Here is a 23,189-nt window from a genome sequence, read left to right as displayed (position 1 = left end):
ATGTCAACACTGTCATTCTTTCATGAACCCCAAGTGGTCCGAGTACCACAATTTGAGAATCACCGAAATGATGGACCAGTCAAAATCAAGGTGGCTTAAGCTTGGATAAAGAACAAAAATCATAAAACGTTGAAACATATCATTGGTCGTCACACACACCAGCTTTAATCCTCTGCCAACCTTTGTTATGGAGGATTGAAAATGAATTTGAGTTTGAATAAAGTGGGTTGAGAATGGCCATCTGTGTGTTGCTCTGTGGACTGATGCCAAAGTGCTTGCCATTACGTTCAGGCAACAATGATTAAACTCATTATAAAAGGTGAGAACAAGCCATACATTTTTTTTCATCAATTTATTCGCTGTCATGTGAAAATTGATTTTTACCCTTCCTCTGCGGTGCAGTTCAACTAACTTTCTCACTCAATCACCTTCACGCGTGTGCACAGTCCACAGAGATCACGGGTGTCATCGAGGAGGAGTTCACGCTTGCCCGCCTGTACATCAGCAAGATCAAGTCAGAGGTGAAGTCCATGGTGAAGCGCTGCCGGCACCTGGGCAGCCTTCAGCCCGAGTGCCGGCACAAGATGGAGGAGACGGGCAGGGAGCTGTCCTCCTGCCACCTCCTTGTCGCACAGGTAGGATGCAAGTCAATGTCACCACATACAGTAGCTAGCACACTGCAAAATTGAATGTGTCTCCTCTCACTTGCATTCCTTTTCGTGATATGAAACAACCTGCAAGCATACACGTTTAAAACACAAGAGAAATGCACTCCCTAAAAGGTGTTTGTAATGGCGCAATGTTCTACAAAAACATTTAAAATAACAGAAAGGGTCACAAAGCACCAACACTATGCTTCTAGCATGTACACAATCATCAACCCATGTTACATAAACAACTGTATTCTGTAGTTAACTTAACACAAATGACTCTCTTTTTCCATTTGGCTCATCAATAGCATTACGGTAATTTCTTAAACCTCATAACCGCAGCGTTACAGCTGAGCCTTTTCCTTGTAGGTATGTGCAATAAGTCTCCCAAGAGTGCTGATAGAAGATGTCACTTGCATGCATTCAAGAGCAAGGCATTCTGGGAGGTCTTTTTTTTTTCTACAGCAGCCATCTTGGGAGGTTCCACGAGCATAATTGCCTTTGGAATCCAAACGAAACATTGATCTGTTTTCTTTAAGCGTTCTGAACTGGAATTTTGAATTCATCCTTTTATAACTAAACAATACTTTTAATTACCAGTGCTGTATATTTAAATTTGGGATATATATTTACGGCATAAATTCTTTATTATAGTTTCACATGCAGTTACAGTAGTGCTCGATCGGTTGTGGTTAAATATGTGTCAATCCTGTCGAGGTTATGGTTAGGGGAGCGGGCATGCAAATGGTTGGATCGTCCTGGGCTTTGGGAACCCACGCCACAGCCTGGGAAGTGAACATGCACATGCATCAGTTTCCATATTTAATGGTTGATGCAACTCTCAGCAGAATGTAGGAACATAACAGCCTTGTGTGTCCATGTGTCAAGCATAAGTCAGTGCTCCATCAAGCTGATTGTCAGCACGCACGCCATCCGCCTGAAGCAGGGCCAAAATACTATGTAATCCTGCAAAGTGGCTAACACATGGGAAAGGTTGCTGATGAATGACAGTGGAGGCATAACAAATAATTCCGTAGCGACAGGAGCAAGTGTCTCTTTCAGCGGAAAGTGTTTGTGAGAGTCACAGTCAGGAATAGGAGTCCATTTGCAAGTTACAATCTACCATACACTAATAGTGGCCTCTACTCCAGAAATTGCCACGCTTCTATTTATTGCCAGCTACGTTATCCCCTTAAGCATTTGGACACTTCACCTCAGATGAATGCCTCCTTCAAGTACGTTTTTTTTGTACTCTCTTTTTGCAATTGAGTAAATAGCATCATCATTATGGCACTGCACTGTGCATACTCTGTTGGGCTCATTATCGGACTCCGAGGTGACTGTATTTCATGTCGTGTAAAGTTTATTGGACACATTTATTCCTCATTCATGTTCAAAATGACAAACCAATTTGTGCTCACTGAAATGGAAAGCATCCACAATAAAACACCTTATACGGCTGGATTGTCTCCTTATAATGGGTGGTCTAATAAATTTCGTAAGTGCTGTATAGTAAACAGGTGAGAAAACTTTGGACAGAGCCTTTATTCTTAAATCCGATTGCTCTGTAATGTTTGTTGAAATGATCTTTTACCCTTAAAATTGGTTGACTGAAATTATTTAATACGTTTTTAAAAATAATATTGAAATGTATTGTTTTATTGAGTAACTGGGTGATTAGTTCGGTCGATTTACAAAACATATTAATATTATTAATTTTGTAATGTTCCTCCTCAAAATTGGTTCACTAAAATGTGTTTAAACATTTGTAATCATTTTTAAATTCATTTCCTTATTAAGTAACTGGCATATCGGTTTAGATTTCCAAAACATGTTTGTCATGATTCTTCTTTGTTTTGGTGTCAGTCTCCAGCTGGAGAGTGGGCGTTCCCTCATGAGCCACACCTGACACGAATCATCATTGTCCTTTATCTGCCTTTAAAAGCCATGCCACGCTACACCAACAAACTGGCTGTCAGATTATTCTCCTTGCTCATGAGTCTGTCTCCGAGTGTTCGAATTTTCCATACCTTCATGGCCTAGCTGGCAGTCGGAACTTGTATAACTCTGAACACCAATTGATGTAACACAATGGCGGGGTCACTACTTGCTACAGTACTACATTGTATAATGAAAAACAAAAAACGCTCTAACCATTATTGCTCAGTGATAAAGTTCATGTGTCGACGATTCAACTAGTTGGATAAACCCCCGCTGTATATATTTTTGTACATGTAATCACATGTACAGAAAGAAGTGTTTTTTGTCTTGACGAGAAGCCAGAAGAGAAAGCTTTGTCGCTATCTAACGCTATTCCTCTTTTCGGTGGTCTCTGTTACTGACACTTTTATGCCAGGATGATGAAAGGTCCTCATGGGGTTTTAAGTAGATTCACTTGTATGTCTACGAATCACAAGTCTTTGTTTATCACTTTATTCTGAAAAACACACATTCTGTATTCAGCACTGAGTCAAGTGTTAATTGTCCCGTGCGTACAAGATAAACACTTTTTAACTGTTCTCTGGAGGGCCTCTCAAACTCTTTCCGTTTCTTCCCAGCACGAAGCCAAGATTCGCTTGCTGACCGAGTACGCTCAGGACGTGGAACACGAGAGGAGACAACTGGAGGAAAGCTACGACTCCCTGGCGCAGGAGCTGGCCCAGGTCCAAGCTCGAGGTACAGAAATATATTAAAGTTGACAAAGATGGATGTTGAATCCGACAATGTAATGTTAGCAAATGAAATGTCACGCTTTTCGAAGACGCAGACAGTCACGGAATGAAGAGGCTTAACAATTGTCAAGGAGGGTTCGTTGTAAATATTGCTGGACTTGATTTTGGGGAATTGCGCAGAACCTATTTGTAATGAGCAGCCAGATCCATTCGTGTGTCACAGTAACTTGCATTTTTTTTTTGCTCTGTGTAGTGATAATGTGGAAGATGTTCTGGGATCTCTGATCATAATGATAGTTGATAAACTCCCAAAGTTGTGTTTGACTTTGTGACCCATATTTTTTCCGAGAAAAAACTCCAAATTAGGTAAACGTGGACATTGGATATGTAGCAACATCCAATACAGCAAATTTGATTCCAAATCTGCCTTTATACAGGTAACAATGCTCATTTTTGAATGAGTGATTTCCATATTGGCGCCTTAGTAATAAACAAAATCCATCAATGTATTTTCTTTCGCATTTGTAGGTGAGAGGGAGACTATTCCAGCTATCTTTGGGTGTCACTGGGTTCACCCTGGACTCGTCACCAGTGAATCGCAGGGCGCATATAGACAAACAACCATTCACACTCATATTCACATCTTTGGAAAATACCGTTTTCAACCAGACTGCTTATATAAGGAATGTATAAAAAGTATGTTACACTGACTACATCAAAACTAGACATTATTATACTTCTTTTCTTCAGTACAGCTCTTACTCATGCTCAATAGACGGCGAATGCCAGACAGAATGCCAGTGAATATAAAAAGTGCCTTTTAAAGCACAAAACTGCAACTCATGAGTCCCTGAAAGGCGAATCTAATTAAACGCGAGGGCATATCAATATTTACTTTACCCGTGCTGTGTTTACACATTCTCCTTTCTTGCTGGCTTGATGCCTAAAAAAAAACGACAGCGCAGCAATCAAACGCGCATTTACACTCTATGGAGAATGAGGGTCTTATCGATATCTGCTGAGTAGAAGAGCAGATTTAAGGTGTGATAAATAAGCGCTGAGAGCCAATCCAGTCCAGGCAAACCCCCAGAGAGAATAGTATACCTATGTTCACCACAATGTGTGACATTTTAGCGAGTGCTGTTGGCAAACAGACAGAATTAAATGTAGAAGACAACAAAAATCTAAAAAATAAATAGAATGGTGACGGGGGGAAAAAAAGCTGCACAGGTTGACTAGTCTGAGGCAATGCGAGCACTTGTTCCTCAGGGCGTCAACGTTGGATTAGTTCAAGAGGACCAACTACCGTATTTTCCCCACTATAAGGTGCTTCGGAGTATAAGATGCACCTTCAATGAATGGCCGATTTTAAAACAGTTTTCATTTATTGGGGGGTACCGCATTATAAGGCGCATTGAATCGAAGCTATAATAGTGACTACGTTTACGTTATGCATCCACTAGATGGAGCTCCGTTAAAGGGAATACAATACAATACAAAATGGCTTTATTCATTTAAAGCTGTCACAACCGCTGCAGCTGTAACAAAGCACTTTACAGAACTTTTAAAATACTACGTCCAGGAAATCACAATATTGATCATATAGAAGGTGCATCAGATTATAATGTGCGCTGTCGGCTTTTGAGAAAATGAAATGCTTTTAGGTGTGCCTTATAATGCGGGAAATACGGTAAATCAATATGGTATCTACTATGACCTCAAAGGTCAACTAAAACTTCAAATCATCATCATTTGCGAAATGTTTTGATTCCTAATTGGCTTTTTTTTAAACTTGTTTATTTTAAATAGAATTTAGTTGATACGACAGAAATCCTTTAAGTGTAATTGTGCATTGTCGTATCTATCCAAACCAGCCAGCCACTCACATCCAAGACGACAAACACTGTAACAAAATATCGGATGCATGTACTGTATAACTGTAAGAAAAAGTATTCTCTTCAAATTTTGGTGAAACCTATCCTCCGTTAATCGCTGGGAAAAAAAAGCTTTGTGCTTAAAGCAACAAAAGCATTGCAATAAACGTATTTCTTCTTCAAAATGGAAAAATAAAACGTAACTAATTATAACTTATTAGACCATATGGCATTTTATTCAGAAATTGAGGTCATTCCCAAGGGCTCACATGCTTTTTCTTGAACTCTGATGTTTGATTCAAAAAGACTCCACAAACTAGGAGGTAGTCTTGTGGGTGTAAATGGTTGTCAGTCAGCTTGCTTTGACCTCTTTTAGCCACAAGACAGAGAGCTTTTTGTCTTAGTGAGTGTATTCGTGTACCTGTGTGTGACACAGAAAAATCCCAGAATGCCTCTCAGGAACGTGCAGATAATGCTACATGCTGCAAAAGGGTGGGGATACACACTCAAAGCTGGGAGCCATGTCAACAATCAAAAAATCCAGTCATTCTATTCTGTGTGTGTGTGTGTGTGTGTGTGTGTGCACATGCATGTGTGTCTTATAGAAACCGTGTCACAGTTGTCCAGCGAGCAGAATGGCTCTGTCCAGGGATGCCGTGACATCCAGGTAACCATGACAACAACAAGACAAAGTAACCTCATGCAGCGGCCATTTTTCACGTCGCTATCAGCTAACTGCAGACTGTCAGTGTTTATGTGCGTGTACGCTTTGCTTTACTGCAACCGCGTGGTCTTTGTTTGAAATTCCATATTTATTCCGTGTGCTGCTCCACTGCTCGAGTAAACTGATTCTCAATTTGTTCAGTATTGTGTGACAGACACCAACCACGTCAAAGTAAATGTGAAGCGATTTTTAAAATGTTCGAGACCCCACACATGATGAAGAAGAAATTGTACAAGTACCCCACACAAGTAACAAGTCTCATCCCCCAAACCAGATGTCCATCATAGCAGCAAGAATGACATGTGAGAGACAACATCAGGATCGTGGTAGAAAAACTAGAAATTGCTTCAGCTCACTTTCTGATTGCTTCGTCTTTGCTTTCACAGCACAATCACTCAACTCTGGGTAATCTAGACACATAAAGATTTGCTATCGTGACAATTGAACAGGTTTAACTTGTACAATTGTTGGTCCTGAACGTATGGCGTAGCAAATCAGGGAGGTAAAGTCCCACTTAACAAGCAGCAGATCGCGGGTATTCGCTTTGGATAACTTTTTTGAAACATCCGGGAGAGGGAAAATACTGTGCTCCGTGTACTCTGCTTCAACAAAAAACATTTTCTACTATTGTACATTCGTCATCTGTCTTTAATCAGCCTAACCTGCTACAAATCCCTCCCTGTACAACCGCACACATCTTTTGGTCCCTTCAAACTGCATCATATGTAAGTAATACTTAAGCCCCTTTCACAGAGACTGTCAAAGCAGAATTTTTCCCCATCTTTTTTCGGTTCTGTGTGAAAGGCACAGACTAATCACGGTGTGAAGGTGGCTTATATGCCAAATGGGTAGTTTGTTTCAATTATTTTAACGATGGAGACACAGTTAAAAAAATGTGTTCGCCACAGACCTAATTCATCTGCATAATGGAAAAGATACTTTAGTCACAATCATCTTAATTGAAATATTTTTTGGGTTCATACAAATTTGTAGGAACAGTTTAGTGAAATCGCTTGTTTTTGTTTCTCGCTGTACTGTTAGTTGGTACAGAGATGATCGGTTCACCTTGAAAACTCGTCATGGATTTCTTTGTGTACTCAAACAATACCCAACTGCCAATTGGTAAGGGGACTTATTTTTTTTCCCCGTGGCGGGTCTTCCTCTCTCAGAGGGCTCTGGAGCAGCAGATGGAGGCGCACCGCGCGGCGCACAACGATCAGCTCGGCCACCTGCGAGACAAGATCAATGAGCAGCAGAGGATCATCAACGACTTAACCCAGTCAGTGCCTCAATCATGACATTCATCGCCTTCTTGTGATATAAATGGAAGAACCAGACGTGCTCATAGAGAGGGAGGAGTAATCTTTAACTGGGAACTCATTTAAGTCATTTAAAAAAGAGTCACAGCAGGAGTTCATTTCTGGCCCCCCAGGGTGTCATTAACCAGTCTCACTCTTGGCCCCACATTTCCCCATGGCCATTAAATGACCCACACGTACACGTTTGTTAGTCACGCCACACTTTCTTTTAAAAATTACCTTAAAATGTCATAATTTGTTATCACACTTGTCCCAAATTGAGTTTTATTTTATTTAATTTGAGGTTTTATCTTTATTTTCAACAATAGCCTTTAATTGAATTCAATAAAAATTCATGAACAGGACGTGGGCAATAAATAAATAAATAATCTGTTACTCCCGTACTATTTGCATCCACGAGGAACCTGTGAACATTGTTTCATTTTAAAATATGATGTTAACATATTTAATAAGCTTATTTGTTTATTCGGCGACCACCGAGTAGTTTACGTGCCAAGCAAGCGTTCACCGTCGAGACTTCGGGGATGTTGATGTTCACTCATTTTTCTCTGAGCTCTTTTTGCAAAGTAGTATAACAAGTGTATACATACTGTATATATTATCGTATGTGTAGTATAAAATGTCCTTGTGTGTGTGCGTGCATCCATTCAGTTGGAACCAGAAGCAAGAACTGGAGCTCGAGCAACTGCTCAGCGACTTTGAGCGTCTCCGCGGACGAGAGCATCAAAAGAGCAGACAGCTGGAGGAGCTGACGTGAGTCGCCGCTTTCCTTTTTTTGGCCGGCGTTCAAACTCTCGCCCACATGGGAAAGCCTGCGGGCCACCTGCCTCTTTTGTTTCATATCCTCCATCTTGGTCTTATTTCATTTTCCATCTTTCTATTGGGATGATGATAGAAATTAGTCGATCATGTCATTTTTCCCCAACTTTAACGGCTATCATCATTTGCAGAAAACTGCGTGTTATGAGACTGTAAGAAAATCTTAATTTGACAGAAAAACACTTTCATTGTGTAATCTTATGCCACACAGTTGGCACAAGATGATCCATCTATCTATATCTCTATGCTATAATCTATCAGTCACCCGTCTATCATTCATCCATCTGTCACTCCGTCCATCTGTTTGTCCAATAATCAACTGTATCATCCAGCTATTATCCATCCATCCATCCATGCATCCAGTCTAGTAAAAACAGCTGTTCATTATGATCCAGCACTTGTATGGACAGTAGATTTGACACAGCCTTTGTATTGGACATGTCTTGTGTACCAAATGAACCGGCTGGTGTTCCAGACACACTGATGCAATCGGTCATCTATATTAATATTGCATCTCTGTGAAGTCTGGGATTTTCCCCATCCGTTTCATAGCTGCCAAATAGGCTCCTCACTGACCTTTGCATCAAATTGCATCACCTGGCAGATTTGTTCATATCTTTAAAAAAAAAATAATAATAATAATAATTAAATAAAAAGCCCCAGACAAGCTCACACTCGAAGTCAAATGGAAGTTGACTGTGAATTTTCCCTCTTCCTGGCAACCTTTAGATTCCTCCACGAGAGACACGAGCAGTCCAAGCAGGACCTCAAGGGCCTGGAAGAGACGGTGGTAGGTCGCTACTCGGATCACTTCCGGTGTCCGCGGACTGACCATATGCTGCCGATTGCGCTTCACCCTTGCTCCTGTTGTAGGCCCGTGAGCTGCGCACACTCCACAATCTGCGCAAGTTTTTTGTCCAAGACCTCACCACTCGCTTTAGAAAGGTAAGTCACGCAATTCAGATGTTGTTAATTGTATGGCTCAGAAGCTTTCCTTTGTCACAGTAACTTCGATTTCCTGTTCCAAGTCGCTTGTGGAGTTAATCATTTACATGCCAGACACTTTCCTTTGGGCCTTTCCTTTCCTGTTCTCTGGTAGAGAGGATGAAAGGATGATATGAGGGAGGGAGGAAAGGTGGAAGTTAGGAATAAAGGATAGATACAAAAAAGGAATGGAGTTAACGAGGATGGAATAAAAGGTAAGAAGGACAGAAATAAGGCTAGAAGGAACGTGGGAAGAATGGCAGGATGGGAAAAAGGGCTATGGGTCGTGACCGAAAGAACGAGATCCCGGATACAAGCGGCCGAAATGAGTTTTCTCAGCAGGGTTTCCGGGCTCTCCCTTACAGATAAGGTGAGAAGCTCGGTCATCCGGGAGGGGCTCAGAGTCGAACGCTTCTCCTCCACATCGAGAGGAGCCAGATGAGGTGGCTCGGGCATCTGATTAGGGTGCCTCCTGAACACTTCCCTGGTGAGGTGTTCCGGGCATGTCCCACCGGGAGGAGCCCCCGGGGACGACCCAGGACACGCTGGAGAGATCATGTCTCCCGGCTGGCCTGGGAACACCTCGGGATCCCCCGGGGAGAGATGGAAGAAGTGGCTAGGGAGAGGGAAGTCTGGGCTTCCCTGGTAAAGCTGTTGCCCCCGCGACCCGACCCCAGATAAGTGGTAGAAGATGGATGGATGGAAAAAAGGAAGAATGAAGAAAGGACCAAGGAAAGAAGGTGCAAGGTTAGGACAGATGGAGAGAAGGCTAGAAGGAAGGAAGAAAGGAAGGAAGGAGGAAAGGTGGGTGAATAAGAAGGAAAGGGAGGGAGGGAAAGAGTGAGAGGGAAGGATGGATGGAAAGAAGGAAGGAAAAAAAAGGAAGGAGTTCACCACGACTTTGAGAGTCTCGATCATGCTAAACACACAAACACAAATCTACATTTGGACTTCAAACCCTTTGACTGGCCTTGAAATCCAATTTTGAATCCGTATCCCTTGTTTAAAACTTAAAATCTGTCTTGAAACCATGATTTGAAACCCAAACTACAACCCCTAACCCAGGTTTGAAACCCAATTTTGAATCCCCTAACCCTGGCTTGATGCTCCCGATTAAATCTTATTGAGTAACCGTTTTCAATAAATATTTCCTGGTCACTGCATTCAAATGAAATTTCGAAACATTCGAAATTGGATACCCACCTCCTTTTGGCCCAGCCCTGTATACTGAATATGAAGCCTCATGTTGCTGTTTTCACTGCCAGAGTGCAGAGATGGAGAGTGATGGCAGCAGCGGATACATCACCCAGAAGCAAAAGATTTCCTTTCTGGAGAATAACCTTGACCAGCTGACGAAGGTCCACAAGCAGGTAAGCCCAACCGGCGCACACCGAGCAACACCTAACAGCAAAAGAAAGGCAGACCAACAAAGTCATTCGCTGTCATCTGTTCAAAATGAGAATGTTGTTTCCCGTTTGTATTGCAACCAAGCCAGAAACAACTTCTTTGGAAGGCAAGCTAAAAAAAACAAAAAAAAACTAGCAAAGCAAATTGATGAAAAGTTAGCGCGGTGTGCAGTGTGTGATGCTGTCGTTCTCCTCCAGGTGAAAGCATCTCTCAGGATCATTCATCACTCGTGCGCAGCGACTCCACACAAACATCTCCTTGGGAAATTAAATAAATAAATTCATTAACAACTAAAATAACATTAAAAAAAAAACAAAAAACAGCAGCATCAAGGTGCCTTCAGGGAAACCGAGCGGCACAGCAGAAATTAGTTGCTTGGATTTTAGTGACCGTAAATGAATTCATCATCATCATACAGGCACACACAAACATGGCTGGAGACAATGTCTTCTCTGTGGAAATTAAGGGGACGAATCAGTTTCACCCTCAGGCTACTCCCTTCCATAAACCTTCATGAAGGACATAATGTCACTGTCAGGACACTTAGTATGTTCACGGTTTAACGTAACAACAACGAAACAACAAATGACCTTAACCTCCATTTTTGAGACTGCTTCTCATTTTCTAATATGTGGCTATGAAAAAAAAAAAAAAAAAACGGGCAATGAAAAAGCAAGTTTTTGTGTACCGGTTATTGCTCGGTGACATTCCAAATTGTACAACTTCCAGTATGTCCGAAGTAAACAAATGTAGTGGACTTGAGGCCATTGTTGTTCTTAATGACTGCTGCAGTGATCTAATCGTACTGTGGCTTGCCTCCTTGCTGATGCTGGAGGAGTTGAGCGCAAACTCAGTGGTCATAAATCAACAAACTCCACAACTAAGCTTTAGAGGTCTGTGCACTGCAGTTACACCAAAGCTGCAAACCTCTTTCACGCGATGCAAACTCACAACACGGCACACATGCACTCCACCGTGGCTCCAAAGAGGATTTACCAAATATATACTGTAGGTTACATACCAGAACTGCAATGACTAATACAAATCCCCCATTTACTCCAGGCCTTCTCAAAAGAACAAACAAAAACGTTTCTAATAAGACTAATAACAATCTACTCCACAATAATGTACTTAATAACGAAAAATATCGTAAGGGTAGTAGAGTGGGGAGAGTAAGGCACTTCGGACTACAAGGTGCATCTTCAATGAATGGCCTATTTTAAAACTGTTTTCATATATAGGGCACATCGCATTTGAAGGCGCATAAAATAGAAACTACAAAAGTGGCTGTGGTTGCGTTATGCATCCACTAGATGGAGCTACGCTAAGTGAATAAAATACAATACAATACATTACAATTTATTGATATCAAGCTTTCACAACCGCTGCAGCTGTAACAAAGCGCTTTACAGAACATTTAAAATACTACGTCCAAGAAATCAGAATATTGATCTATATATAAGGCACACCGGATTATAAGGCACACCGTCGACTTTTGAGAAAATTGAATGCTTTAGGTGCGCCTTATAGTGTGGAAAATATCATACTTAATTCATACTGTGTATTTTTTTTCCCTTGTGTTTTGCAGTTAGTACGTGACAATGCGGACCTCCGCTGTGAGCTCCCGAAGCTGGAGAAGCGTCTTCGGTCCACTGCCGAGCGAGTCAAGGCACTGGAGGGCGCCCTGAAGGAGGCCAAAGACGGAGCAATGAAGGACCGGCAATGCTACCAGCAGGAGGTGGAGCGCATCAAGGACATCATGACGAGGGCCAGGAATCCCTTCCGCCGGCCTCATGCCCCACATATAGGTATGGCGCCACCTTACGCTTTAGGACGGGAACTTTCTTGGATTTTCACTACGGCTGGGGTCGATTGGAGAGTAAAGATACCATCCACCCATTTTCAAATCCGCTTATCTTCACAAGGGTCGCGGGGGGTAATGGAGCCTATCCCAGCCGTCTTCGGGCAACCGGCTGCCAGCCAATCACAAGGCACATAGAGACGAACAACCATGCGGGCTCACACTCACACATAGGGACAATTTAGAGTGTTTAATCAGCCTGCCATGCATGTTTTTGGAATGTGGGAGGAAACCGGAGTACCCGGAGAAAACCCACGCAGGCATGGGGAGAACATGCAAACTCCACACAGGGAGGCCGGAGCTGGAATTGAACCCGGTACCGCTACACTGTGAGGTTGACGCGCTAACCACTGGACCACCGGGCCACCCGAGTACATATCCAAGTGTTTTCAATATTGCCCCATTTTCTGATCAAATCGGTGATCGAGTATCATTTTTCTCCAAACCTGATTGCCTCAAAAACCCTGAGCACATAAAGCCTAATTAATTGGTTGCTGAAAAATGTGTAGTCCTGCCTCAACGGAGCTTAAATATACTAAGCTATAGTAAGCAGCACTTATATTACTATTATTATAGTATATATATATATATATATATATATATATGTACAGTATATATATATATTTACACACTAACATTTTTTTAAAGGGATGCAGAGAGCTTCATCTAATTGCCATGTAGATTATAATAGAACATAAACGAGGACAAGTAATTATCAACTTTACAGATGTGACGCCTGCTGTCTGTGTGTTTCATCACCCTCACAGCTGATAATTGCTCCTGAATTGCACCGTGAGAAAGCTCTCACAAGTTCCTGCTGCGATATGTGTGTGTGTGTGTGTGTGTGTGTGTGTGTGTGTGTGTGTGTGTGTGTGTGTGTGACCCTAGTTATTCTGTCTCTTCGTGTTCTGACTTTCAATAAGATTTTCAAGGGAAAGGCGGCCAAAACTCAAAATTGCTTTTTTTTCCCACGACTCTTCAAAGATGGACTGAGTGTTGTTGTTTATTTTAAGATGTTATCCATCACGTATTTTATTTCCTACAAACCACTGACAACGCAGCCACCCATGAACACGTGCTTTTTCGATTTCAAATCAAACGATCGTATTTTGTTGACCATGGATGCGCCACAGTTTAGGTAGCTTGGGCTATAGCAAGTCTGTGTGTATTTGAGGTAAGGCATTTATTTGTCGAAGTGGATGACACACTGATGAGGTGCTGTGTTCATTATATTGATGGTGATTGATTTATTTTATTTATTTAGTTTTTTAAAATGAATTTCCATCTTGAACAGCCAAGCCTGTGCGTCCTGGCCACCCCTTTCCCACGCACGCCATCTTCACCCGAGGCCTCAGCGAGCACCCGATTTCAGTGAGTGACGATGCTCCTCGCAGCAACCCGCCAGCTCCACAAGCTCCCGCCTCGGCACTGGAAAGCAATCGCTCTGACTCTGAACCGAACCAGAATCAACCCGCCGGATGCTTAGACCACCAAAACAACACTCAGAATATGTGAGTCGCTCGTTGTGTTTGTTGTGTAACGGCGCATGTGGAATATTTGTTAATACTGAGTTAAGGGACAGGACGCGTGGCTGTCTCACACGAGACAGACACGCCGCAGCTCACCCTCTGGGTAGTGGACGTCATGATTCGCTTTGGGCAGTACGTCAGACTTGTGAACACATTTGAAACGGCATCACACGAACATGAATATCAGTTTGACACAAAACGAGCATAGCATTAAAGCAACTTCCAATAGCCTTTCACGGGCTCTTGAAATGAAGCCAGAGCAATAACAAATGTGTTCATAGTCTCTATAGCATAGTAATTCACACTGTTTAAACTATTACTGTTGAATTCTTCTGCATTCATTCATTTCCTAATAAGAAAACAAACGATCGATGCTGCACAAAGATATCAGCAGTTGCAGCGTATCCGGAAAGTGTTTCCAGCTCTTGACCTTTTCATATTTTATGTTGTGTCCGTATCCAAACTTAGACTGAATTCAACTCACAATGACAATGTCAAAACGTTTATTTATTTTCATTTTTTCATGAAAAAGAAAGAAAACAACTCACATGCACAGATGCTTCCCTTCCAGTCTTCATGTATTAATATCCATATAAATAGATATACGGTATACCGTATGTTTTATTTTACTGTGCATGTTATTTTGTTTATTTATTTGCAGGAGAATTTACTTATTGCGTTTATATTTTGAATGTTTTCATTCAAATGTATTTCTGTTTGCGCAAAAGCAAAGCTGTTTTATGTTTTTACCTGACTGTGCAAAACGTGAAGCGTGACTTTTGGTCAACCATTATTACATCCCCGCTGTTTGGTGTTCTGCTGACGCACGAATCAAATCTTCTAATTGCTTATCTTGAGCCCCTCTTCTTGCTTTTTGCAGGCCTCCGCCGAGCCAAGCCAACACCGCCGAGATGCTCGATTCAGAAAATGGTGAGCTTCGACCTCACAGAGCCCGTTGAGATAATAAGACGTCTCCTATCTGTCAGTGGAGGGAGGCGATCTCACTTGGGAATTTCTTCCCAGCAACGTCGCCACGTTTTTTGGGGGGGGGTTTTTCCTTTTTGGCCTTCGCTGCTGTGACTAATGTGGTTGACTCCATACTTTTGCATCATGCATGCATGTCACCCAGACACGTTCCGTGGATGACGTCCATGATATGAGCTTGATAAAGCTCTCTGGGCGAGACAGATAAGGCTGGCTGTGTAGGTCCATGTCAGACTCGGAAGAAATGATGGCGGTTACTCGGTAACTGTCAAAATTGAAGCAAAGCTGGAACGCTGCAACTGGATTTTGCTGAATGGTAAATGGGCTGTCACTCGTTGTCGTTTTTTACCCGGACAAAGTTAAACAAATGACTCGACACACAGGGAAGATTGTCTTTCCGATCGGCGGAAGCGGATCTCTTAGAGTAAACGACGACCAGTTGCTCAGTGATCACGCTTAGAGATCCTTGTGCTCCTGTCAGACTTTTATTGTTTCCATATGCAAAATACAAGAAAAACACTGCCCCCGATATTTGCATACCACGCCCCCAGTCCGGCCCTTCGGTAGTGATCTGATTACCTTGGTTTAAGCTTTGAACCACAGATACGCTGACACCTCCCAGTCTGGTCTACAACAAACAAGCAAGTCGTAGACTTCGCAGATGACAAATGTCCGCCTGGGCGCGACAGCCGTTCCCAAACCGTCTTTTGATGATCTGCAACGCTTCGTTCCTAAATTGTTTATTCCCACTTTGTGACCGAGTCTAGCCTTCTTGCATCTGTTCGGCCACTTTGCTTTAGCGTGATTACTGTGGACCTCAAAAAGCCCTCCGCCCAAATGGCCGACACCTTTGCGCACAGGCCATTGGGGGCGCTGAATACGCACCCAAACGTCGAGACATGCCCAAATTAAATGAAACTTTAAACATGATATCATTTTGCCCGTAGATTTCTCTATCACTTGTACAAGCGCTTTTCTACCTCAAAGCGCTTCACACTGTGACATCATTCACCTACTGATGATGCAGCATCAGGAGCAACTGGGGGGGTTTGGTATCTTGCTCAAGGTCACTTCGACATGGTCACAAAGGTCAAACCACCAAACTCTGGGTTGGGAAACGACCACGCTACCAATGAGCCATGCCGCTTCTTTCCTGTAGCTAGGCTATTAGAAATAGCCCTTGGTGTAAGGCAGTGCATTCTGAAGTAAAGTACAGCCACAACAGCACACCTACGAGTTGAATGCCCCAAAGCTGGCAATATTTTTTTGAAACTTCAAATGATATAGATGTGCCACTCTAATTTAAATTAATACCTCTCTGACTGCATCCATAAAAACTGAGTATTAACATCATTGTAAATATCACATTTTTGGACACCATTTCTAAAGTATCTGTGGTGCAGTGTCCTGGTTCTTTCCACTCCCTCGGATGCATATATTTGGACTGGCGTGCCATGAATTTCAATAAGAGCAGTAAAAGCTGGGAATGCGGTGTACCTCCAAAGTGCTCTTTTGGTACATTTCATGAAATGAAGATTCCTGGTGAGTGTGTTACAGCTTCATTTTGTCTGCCATATATTTTCCCCGCAAACCCCCATAAACCTAGACGATCTAACAATCTGGACACCCGTGAGGTTCCCAGACAATAGCCATGTCATTACATTTGTGTAAAGTGCCAGGACATTTACAACGGCTCCACACAATGAATAACAATCAGCCAAAGTCTATTACTGTCCCCACAATATTGCGGACAATAATATTACGGTCACCTTTTTAGCTACATGAGAGGGTTGAAATACTTAAATCACCTGTGTCAATCTTTTATCTATCCAATCTGAACATTATTATCTTTGAAAAAAAAAAAGCTAACTGGAATATAATCTGCCTGTGCTCTTACACCTAATAAAGCGCAAATTTCCTTTTCGAGCCCATGTGAAGTCAAAATGGTGATGATTTCCCCCACCTGAGCAGTTCAGGGGCCCAAGATGAGGCAGCAATTCAATTACTACCTTTCCTGCAAGCACCCGCTTAATTGAATTGACCGAATTGTTCTCCACAGACTGAAGCCACAATGCCTCGAGAGCGCTTCTCTGTTAGTGTTTAGTTAATAAGAAGCAATATGACGCAGATTCGATTGAGTGGCCGCTGCGATTTCAGAAGAAAATTGCCAGCAAACATTTGTGCAAATGTGGAAAATGACAAATGACCTCTAAAAGTTTGGATGATCTAAAAAAAAAAGAAAAAAAAGAAGGCAGATAGAAAAGCAATAAGTGCCAAGTTATCACACTGGAGTGTCGGGGAACATCATGTAATATGAACAAAATCACGATATTAGCTGTGGGCTAACTGCCGCCTCCATATAAAACTAATATCCCTTTGCCTCAATCAGTCCAGAAAAGTGATGGATGCACTTCTAAAATATACTGTATGTTGTCCATCAATGCTTTATTCGTTTATAGTCACAAGCCTGCTGACACACTGAGTGAGCTTCCACTCTTTAATCAGTCATCACAGCGCCAACAGCATGGCCAAGTTGTCGTTTTCAGCTGAAGAATTTCAGTAGCACGAAGACGAACCATTCACAGTCACTGAAGCCTGGCACATCATACTGGTCACACACTGTTAAGGGATGTCATTCCACTCCGCATTCAAGAATCGTCGCTCAAGGTGGTTGCGTCAGTGACAATTGCACCAACGGCATGTCCAAGCTTATCCGACAGGTTTTCATTTTAAAGAGCCTTGATTGCGTGACACAGAAACATACGTAGCCGCTAAAGCCTTGGCACCTCGTATTGCTCACACAGTGATGGTTAGTTGGCCTTCCATTCCCTCAACCAGCTGTCATAACAAGTCAACCACCGGAGTTGTTTTCGTTAGTGTAGCACGAGGAGAAGAATACCTCTTTTTTTGCGAGTCACGCTGCTGTGGAATGGTTTTCCCCACTCTTCAGCCTGACGATGTAGCAAGTCAGCCAACCTGTGCTTGTGCTGTTCTACCGGGAGGAAACTCTAGTCAATTTGGATTGGTCACTGTCGCACGAATAACCATCCACATGCGTAATAACGTCATTTGCTGCTCACAAACTGCTGTGGGATGTCCAGTACTCCTCAGCCAGATTGCTGTTATCATGAACAGTGCACCCAAGGCGATGTCACGAATGTTCAGTTAAATTGAGTTCTTTCTGCTCTTTCTACCGGTACTTCCGAACAGTGGAGGTAGTCTCTTCTAAACACCGTCCTGTAGGGGCGATTGTGGTCATCTTGGTGAATGGAGTTAGGACCGAACGCACGTTTACGAACTTTATGTTTAGTCTTTTACATTCTAAACTCCTCACGGCCTAAAACAGATGTGTTGCAGCCCCCAGTCAGTATTCCGTGTAATCCACTCGTTCAAGTGTATTGCATGTGACACCGCTGCTCGCTGTGCATGACCTTGCGTCCTCCCCTCACACGTCTCTGTGCCCACAGGAAACACCACAGACATCAATGATAACAGGTAAGACTGAGCACCCGGACTTAAAGATAATATGATGTTAACTCTCGGAGAAAATTCTCAGTCTGCTGACACTTCTGATTCCTTCATCTAATCTAGTTAAAATTGCTTCTGGCGTATGTGCTATTGGCAAAGTACGACATCATCAAGACAAGATAAACGTCAAAGATAGCTAATGTAGCAACTCACGCTGTGCGAGTGTACATGAGTGAAACCTCATTTCTCTGGGCCTTCAAGGCTGCACGGTTTTTAGCTTAGCCGTCAGCACGCTTGACTTGCAAGCCGGTGACGTGGTGGTGGGACGGGTTTGAAGCTCGAGTAGGTGCGCGAGTGGTTGGAAAGCACAGGATCGCCACTCTTGTTTGGAAAGCACAGGATCGCCACTCTTGCTCTAAGCTACACTAAGTTAAGATGAATTAAGCTAGGCTAACAAGCAAAACATGAACGGACAAGACAAACTTGGCGTAACCAGGACAAGCTCATGTAAAGCAAAGCATTAGCCTTTTCTCGTTCTTGTCCGTTCTTCCATTCTTGTGATCTTGTGAAACATCATCAGTCATGGCCCAAGTCCTGTTCCAATTGAAAGTACAAATAATTCAAGAATGTATGGAATACCCAGATTTTATTCCTGTATACTGGCTTTAACCAAGGATGCATTGGTTGGCACCTTGTAAAGACTTGTATGGGGAAATATCTCAAGATGCCTTTCATGCTGCTATCAAAATGGCTACTTCAACAGGAAAAGACAGGACTCGTGTTTGAATTTTTTAAAATTCAAATCTAGTCATTTGACATAACTGACGAATTATGGAATTATGTCATTAACTAAGTAAACAAGATCACAAGTACACAACCGTTCCAATTAAAAAGAGGCTAGCGTTTTTAGGAAGTACGTTCTTTGATACCAGTCTTACCAGGATTGTACTCACTGAGTTCACAAAATCACACTCTGCCTTTTGATATTGAGAAATAGCTAAAAACTAGATTAACACAGCTAACCACTTTAAAACAAGGAGCCAGATGAATGAATTAATTAGCGGATAGATACATTGATCACATCCATTTAGTCAGCATGCATTGCTTGTGTCTTACCGTCACTGATCTGCTTCCCTCACTGGGTCACTCTCAGCCCCATTAGATGATGATGATGATAATGATGATGGTGATGGTGATGGTGATGATTATGTTTGTTCTGCGTGGGCCAGCATGTGTATGAATGACAACAGCGCATCCACCGGCGACGTTTGTGACAATCGGGATCAAAGCAAACTGGGCAATTTGCACGCCGGAAGCCGACGCAAGCTAATAGAAAAGCGAGCAGGTAAGAAATCTTCAACTCTCCTCGATAAGGTCTTTGCCATTTATTTGGCTCTGACCTAAATCATCGTTAATGAACTTCGCCCGACAGCACATCTTTTCTCTCGAGTGCATGAAACATGGCTTTGTTTGTGTGTTGTATTTTGTGTTCTCCATGCTGAAGTGCATTATCACAGTCAGTTATTTGTAGGATATGCGTACAAAGCATACAAATAACAGCAACTGTTTCTTGTTACCGGCCTGCCAACGGAGGGGGTTATGTTTTATGTAGGTGACATTGAGCGTGTTGCTTCCCTGGTAACAAATGGAGAAGTTGTTTTACTGTTGGATTCTGCATTTGGATCAGAAATGCATATCCAAATGCAAACTTTGGCTGCCATGTGAAGAAAACATTTATGATCATGATCTGGAATCCCTTTTCATACTCAAAAACTGATTTAGATTAAGACTGATGTATATTGTCGGTATAACAAACATGAATTTGGGATTTATTATCATTAGAATCAGGAATTTGGTTCGGGATGTAGAATCTAGATCCAAGTTGGGGTTTTTTTCAGGACAAATTCGGAAGTATATGCTTTACAATGTCAATCATTTTACATACAAGCAGAGGAAAAAAAGCGAGTAACTTTAAATGGTCATCCAGATTCCAAATTAGGTCAAGTGTGAACATCGCATTTTTTTTATCCAAATCTGACCGCACCTCGATTTTTTTCTTTTTTATTTGTAATTCTAAAACTTTTGATGAAAACCATTATGAGCATTTGGTGAAACATGAAACAATGATTGCATCCAAATCAGGAATTTGGTTCGGTTTTACACACACACACACACACACACATGCACACACACACACACACACACACACACACACACATCCTAATCTGTATCTAAATTCTATGTTGGCTTCAATATGTAGACATAAAATAAATAAATAAATAAAATCAAGCCAATTTGTTATTAAATGTGGTGTGCAATTTTGGTATAATCAAATGAGATGGATTTCATTGCTATTGTTTCTTTACAATCCAAATGCAAATGTATACATTTGGTGATCATATAGTTAAAGATCTACATTTTAAAATTCATCTATATGCAAATCAGAACCATGTTTTTCTTTCCATGACTTGTGAACAGATATAAAAGTGTTTAGTTTCTGCATAACCAAAGCAAACATTACAAATGTCTTTTATCATACAGATTCAGATCAAGAATTTGGCCAACCATTTAAGCCTTTTTTTTAAACCTGTTCAGAGCCTCATTCTACTTTTTAACTGGCATGATATTGACTTCATTACTCCATTATAAGTCAAGGACAAAATGATCAATTTTTGCTTCATATCCAGGACTGGATCAGAATTTGACTTTGAACAAACTCATGATGTGATCCCACCTTTATTTATTTATCACTCGAAACCTGAATATGAATTTCAACAACACTCCCAACAGATTTATTAGAAAACCTTGAATTTCTTTTCAGTGATTGACTTGGACTGTTTAAATGTTTTAAAGGTGCATGCACCAATTAAATACTTGACATAGAATCGCAACATTTCCTGAATTTGGGGTCGAACTTCAATTGAGTTAGTCGAATTATTTTTCTGCTGCATTTGACACTGTGGAGGCTGCATGCCCCCCCCCCCCAACCCCCTGGTGCGCTCTGTGCTCATCCCAAGCACACCTTGCCATTTTCCTGGCAAATGTACGACAGTTGACACGTTCCCTCTGGCAAAGTGAGCTCATTCGGTCGCGTCTCTTCTTCTCTGCCATCTGTGTTTTGCTTCACTCTGATGTCACTCACTGATGCTCTTTTGTTCCTCTCTCTCTCTCTCTCTCTCTCTCTCTCTCTCTGAATCTGTATGCAGCTGATCAGCCGCCTTTGTAGCTTCGTCCTCAACTGCTGGAACAAGCCTCCATCTTCCTCTTCCCATTTTGTCATGTCAAAGGACTGCGTGTCAAATACATGACTCAAAAATCGATGGAAATATGCAGTGCTGGAGGTGACCACCAGCTGGCGCTGTGTCATGATTGCCGATTATTGTTATTCTTTCTTTCTTTCCTATTTTTCATCATTACCATATTTCCTCAAATAGTGACCCCCTACTATAACAAGGCATGCCCCAAACAGTTTCAGTAAGCGCCTCCCTCAAATAAGCAGTCTTTACCTGCCGACTTTATCGTCCTTTTAATTGAAATCATTTCGAACGAAGATTTCTGTGATCAGCTGTGTTGCACCGTGTGACACACGGAGATCGACGTCAACATCACGTGATTTATATAGATGGAGTTAATTTGTTGTTTTGTTTTGTTTTTCAATTGTGGTGTGTGAGCATTCTCATTCCGTTTGGGCATTTGGAATAATGAATAATTCCAATCGGAATTCACGGCCTCATGTAAACGTGGCTCCCCACAAACGCATTGAAAAGTGTACTGTCAATCCTGTTTTTTTTTGTTATTTTAATAACCAAAACATCAGCAATTGTACAACCAGTCAGTCTCACAGCTGATTTGAAGTGTGAAGTTCTACCGGGTGTTGTAAATTCCTTGCGCTTTCCTAACAATGACGTTTTAACGACAACCACTCCCATGTGTGGTTGCTCCATGCATTAATGTTTACGCATCCTGATAGTGCTGCTGAGTCTAATTGCTGTTTTGTTGGATGGAGAATGTGCCGTAAGCGCATTTAGCAATGCAGAAGACACTAACTTGTGGTTGTTCCGCATTGTTGTGTTCCGGGGAGCGCCGCAACATACTTTGGCCCAATCTTCCTCGTTTGTTGTTTCCATCATAGTCATTCTTATTTGGATTTGCGCTCCTAATTTCACTTGACAAAGGAGGCCTCACACAATCACGGCCACTACATGAGGAAATGTGGTACTGCTGTCTTGATTTATTTTTCTGACTATACACACACACACACACGAGTTTTCTACAAAACCATCACCTGGTGTGTGATGTACTATGCCCCCCCCCCCAGCTCCCATCCAAAAGCTACATTTATGCTGAAATATAAAAATACAGAGTAAAAAACAACAACATATTTTTAAATGTACAGTATATAAAATGATTCAAATATATGAAAATATTATAGTTTCCTTTGCACTGCTGGACCTTATCAGGAGTGAATTATGCATATGTTAAGTCTATTTTTAGCCTCAGATGAATGCATGTTTTAGAGTGTAATCCTAGCACTGTGCATATGTGATTGCCTGTGTGTGTGCATTTGTGTTTATCCGTGACTTGTCAGGGGGCTCAAAGAATATATACATATATAATGTATCAAATAGGATCAGTCTTATTCCCAAATGTGGATTTTGTAATGCTGCTCGGTTCACAACACTCACTCAAAAGGTTTCAATCACAATGTTCTCAATGTTCTCTATTTTTCCAATAGATCATGACTTTATACGGTAACCTTATGAAGAATATTGAAACAAATCCATTATCTTATACTAGCATTCGAGATCATTCCTTTTCGTAAAAAAGAAAAAAAAATCACTTTATATCTTGATGCTTTGCTTACCATTTTTAAGTCGTCTCTCTCACTCTCTCTTTAT

General features: G+C 41.8%; 1 protein-coding gene across 1 annotated transcript in view; it reads left to right on the top strand.

Moving 5' to 3' along the window:
* Positions 1-23,169, top strand: part of kif5ab (kinesin family member 5A, b) — an 80,195-nt gene extending 57,026 nt beyond the window's left edge. Inside the window, exons 16-29 of the mRNA XM_086118342.1 lie at positions 447-635; positions 3,209-3,326; positions 5,802-5,863; positions 7,090-7,199; positions 7,891-7,992; positions 8,788-8,848; positions 8,932-9,003; positions 10,308-10,412; positions 12,038-12,257; positions 13,605-13,821; positions 14,720-14,769; positions 18,291-18,318; positions 19,521-19,636; positions 21,498-23,169. Of these exons, the coding sequence (XP_085974468.1) occupies positions 447-635; positions 3,209-3,326; positions 5,802-5,863; positions 7,090-7,199; positions 7,891-7,992; positions 8,788-8,848; positions 8,932-9,003; positions 10,308-10,412; positions 12,038-12,257; positions 13,605-13,821; positions 14,720-14,769; positions 18,291-18,318; positions 19,521-19,636; positions 21,498-21,517 (1,470 nt within the window). The 3' untranslated portion in view covers positions 21,518-23,169. The remainder of the gene's footprint in view (positions 1-446; positions 636-3,208; positions 3,327-5,801; positions 5,864-7,089; positions 7,200-7,890; positions 7,993-8,787; positions 8,849-8,931; positions 9,004-10,307; positions 10,413-12,037; positions 12,258-13,604; positions 13,822-14,719; positions 14,770-18,290; positions 18,319-19,520; positions 19,637-21,497) is intronic.
* Positions 23,170-23,189: the final 20 nt, after the last annotated feature.

This window comes from Hippocampus guttulatus, chromosome 8 (genome assembly GCF_054856545.1).
Source record: "Hippocampus guttulatus isolate MCC_2025c chromosome 8, RoL_Hgut_1.0, whole genome shotgun sequence".
Classification (NCBI taxonomy): domain Eukaryota; kingdom Metazoa; phylum Chordata; class Actinopteri; order Syngnathiformes; family Syngnathidae; genus Hippocampus; species Hippocampus guttulatus.
Note: the sequence above shows the minus strand (reverse complement) of the source record. Positions and strands in the feature narration are given on the sequence as shown.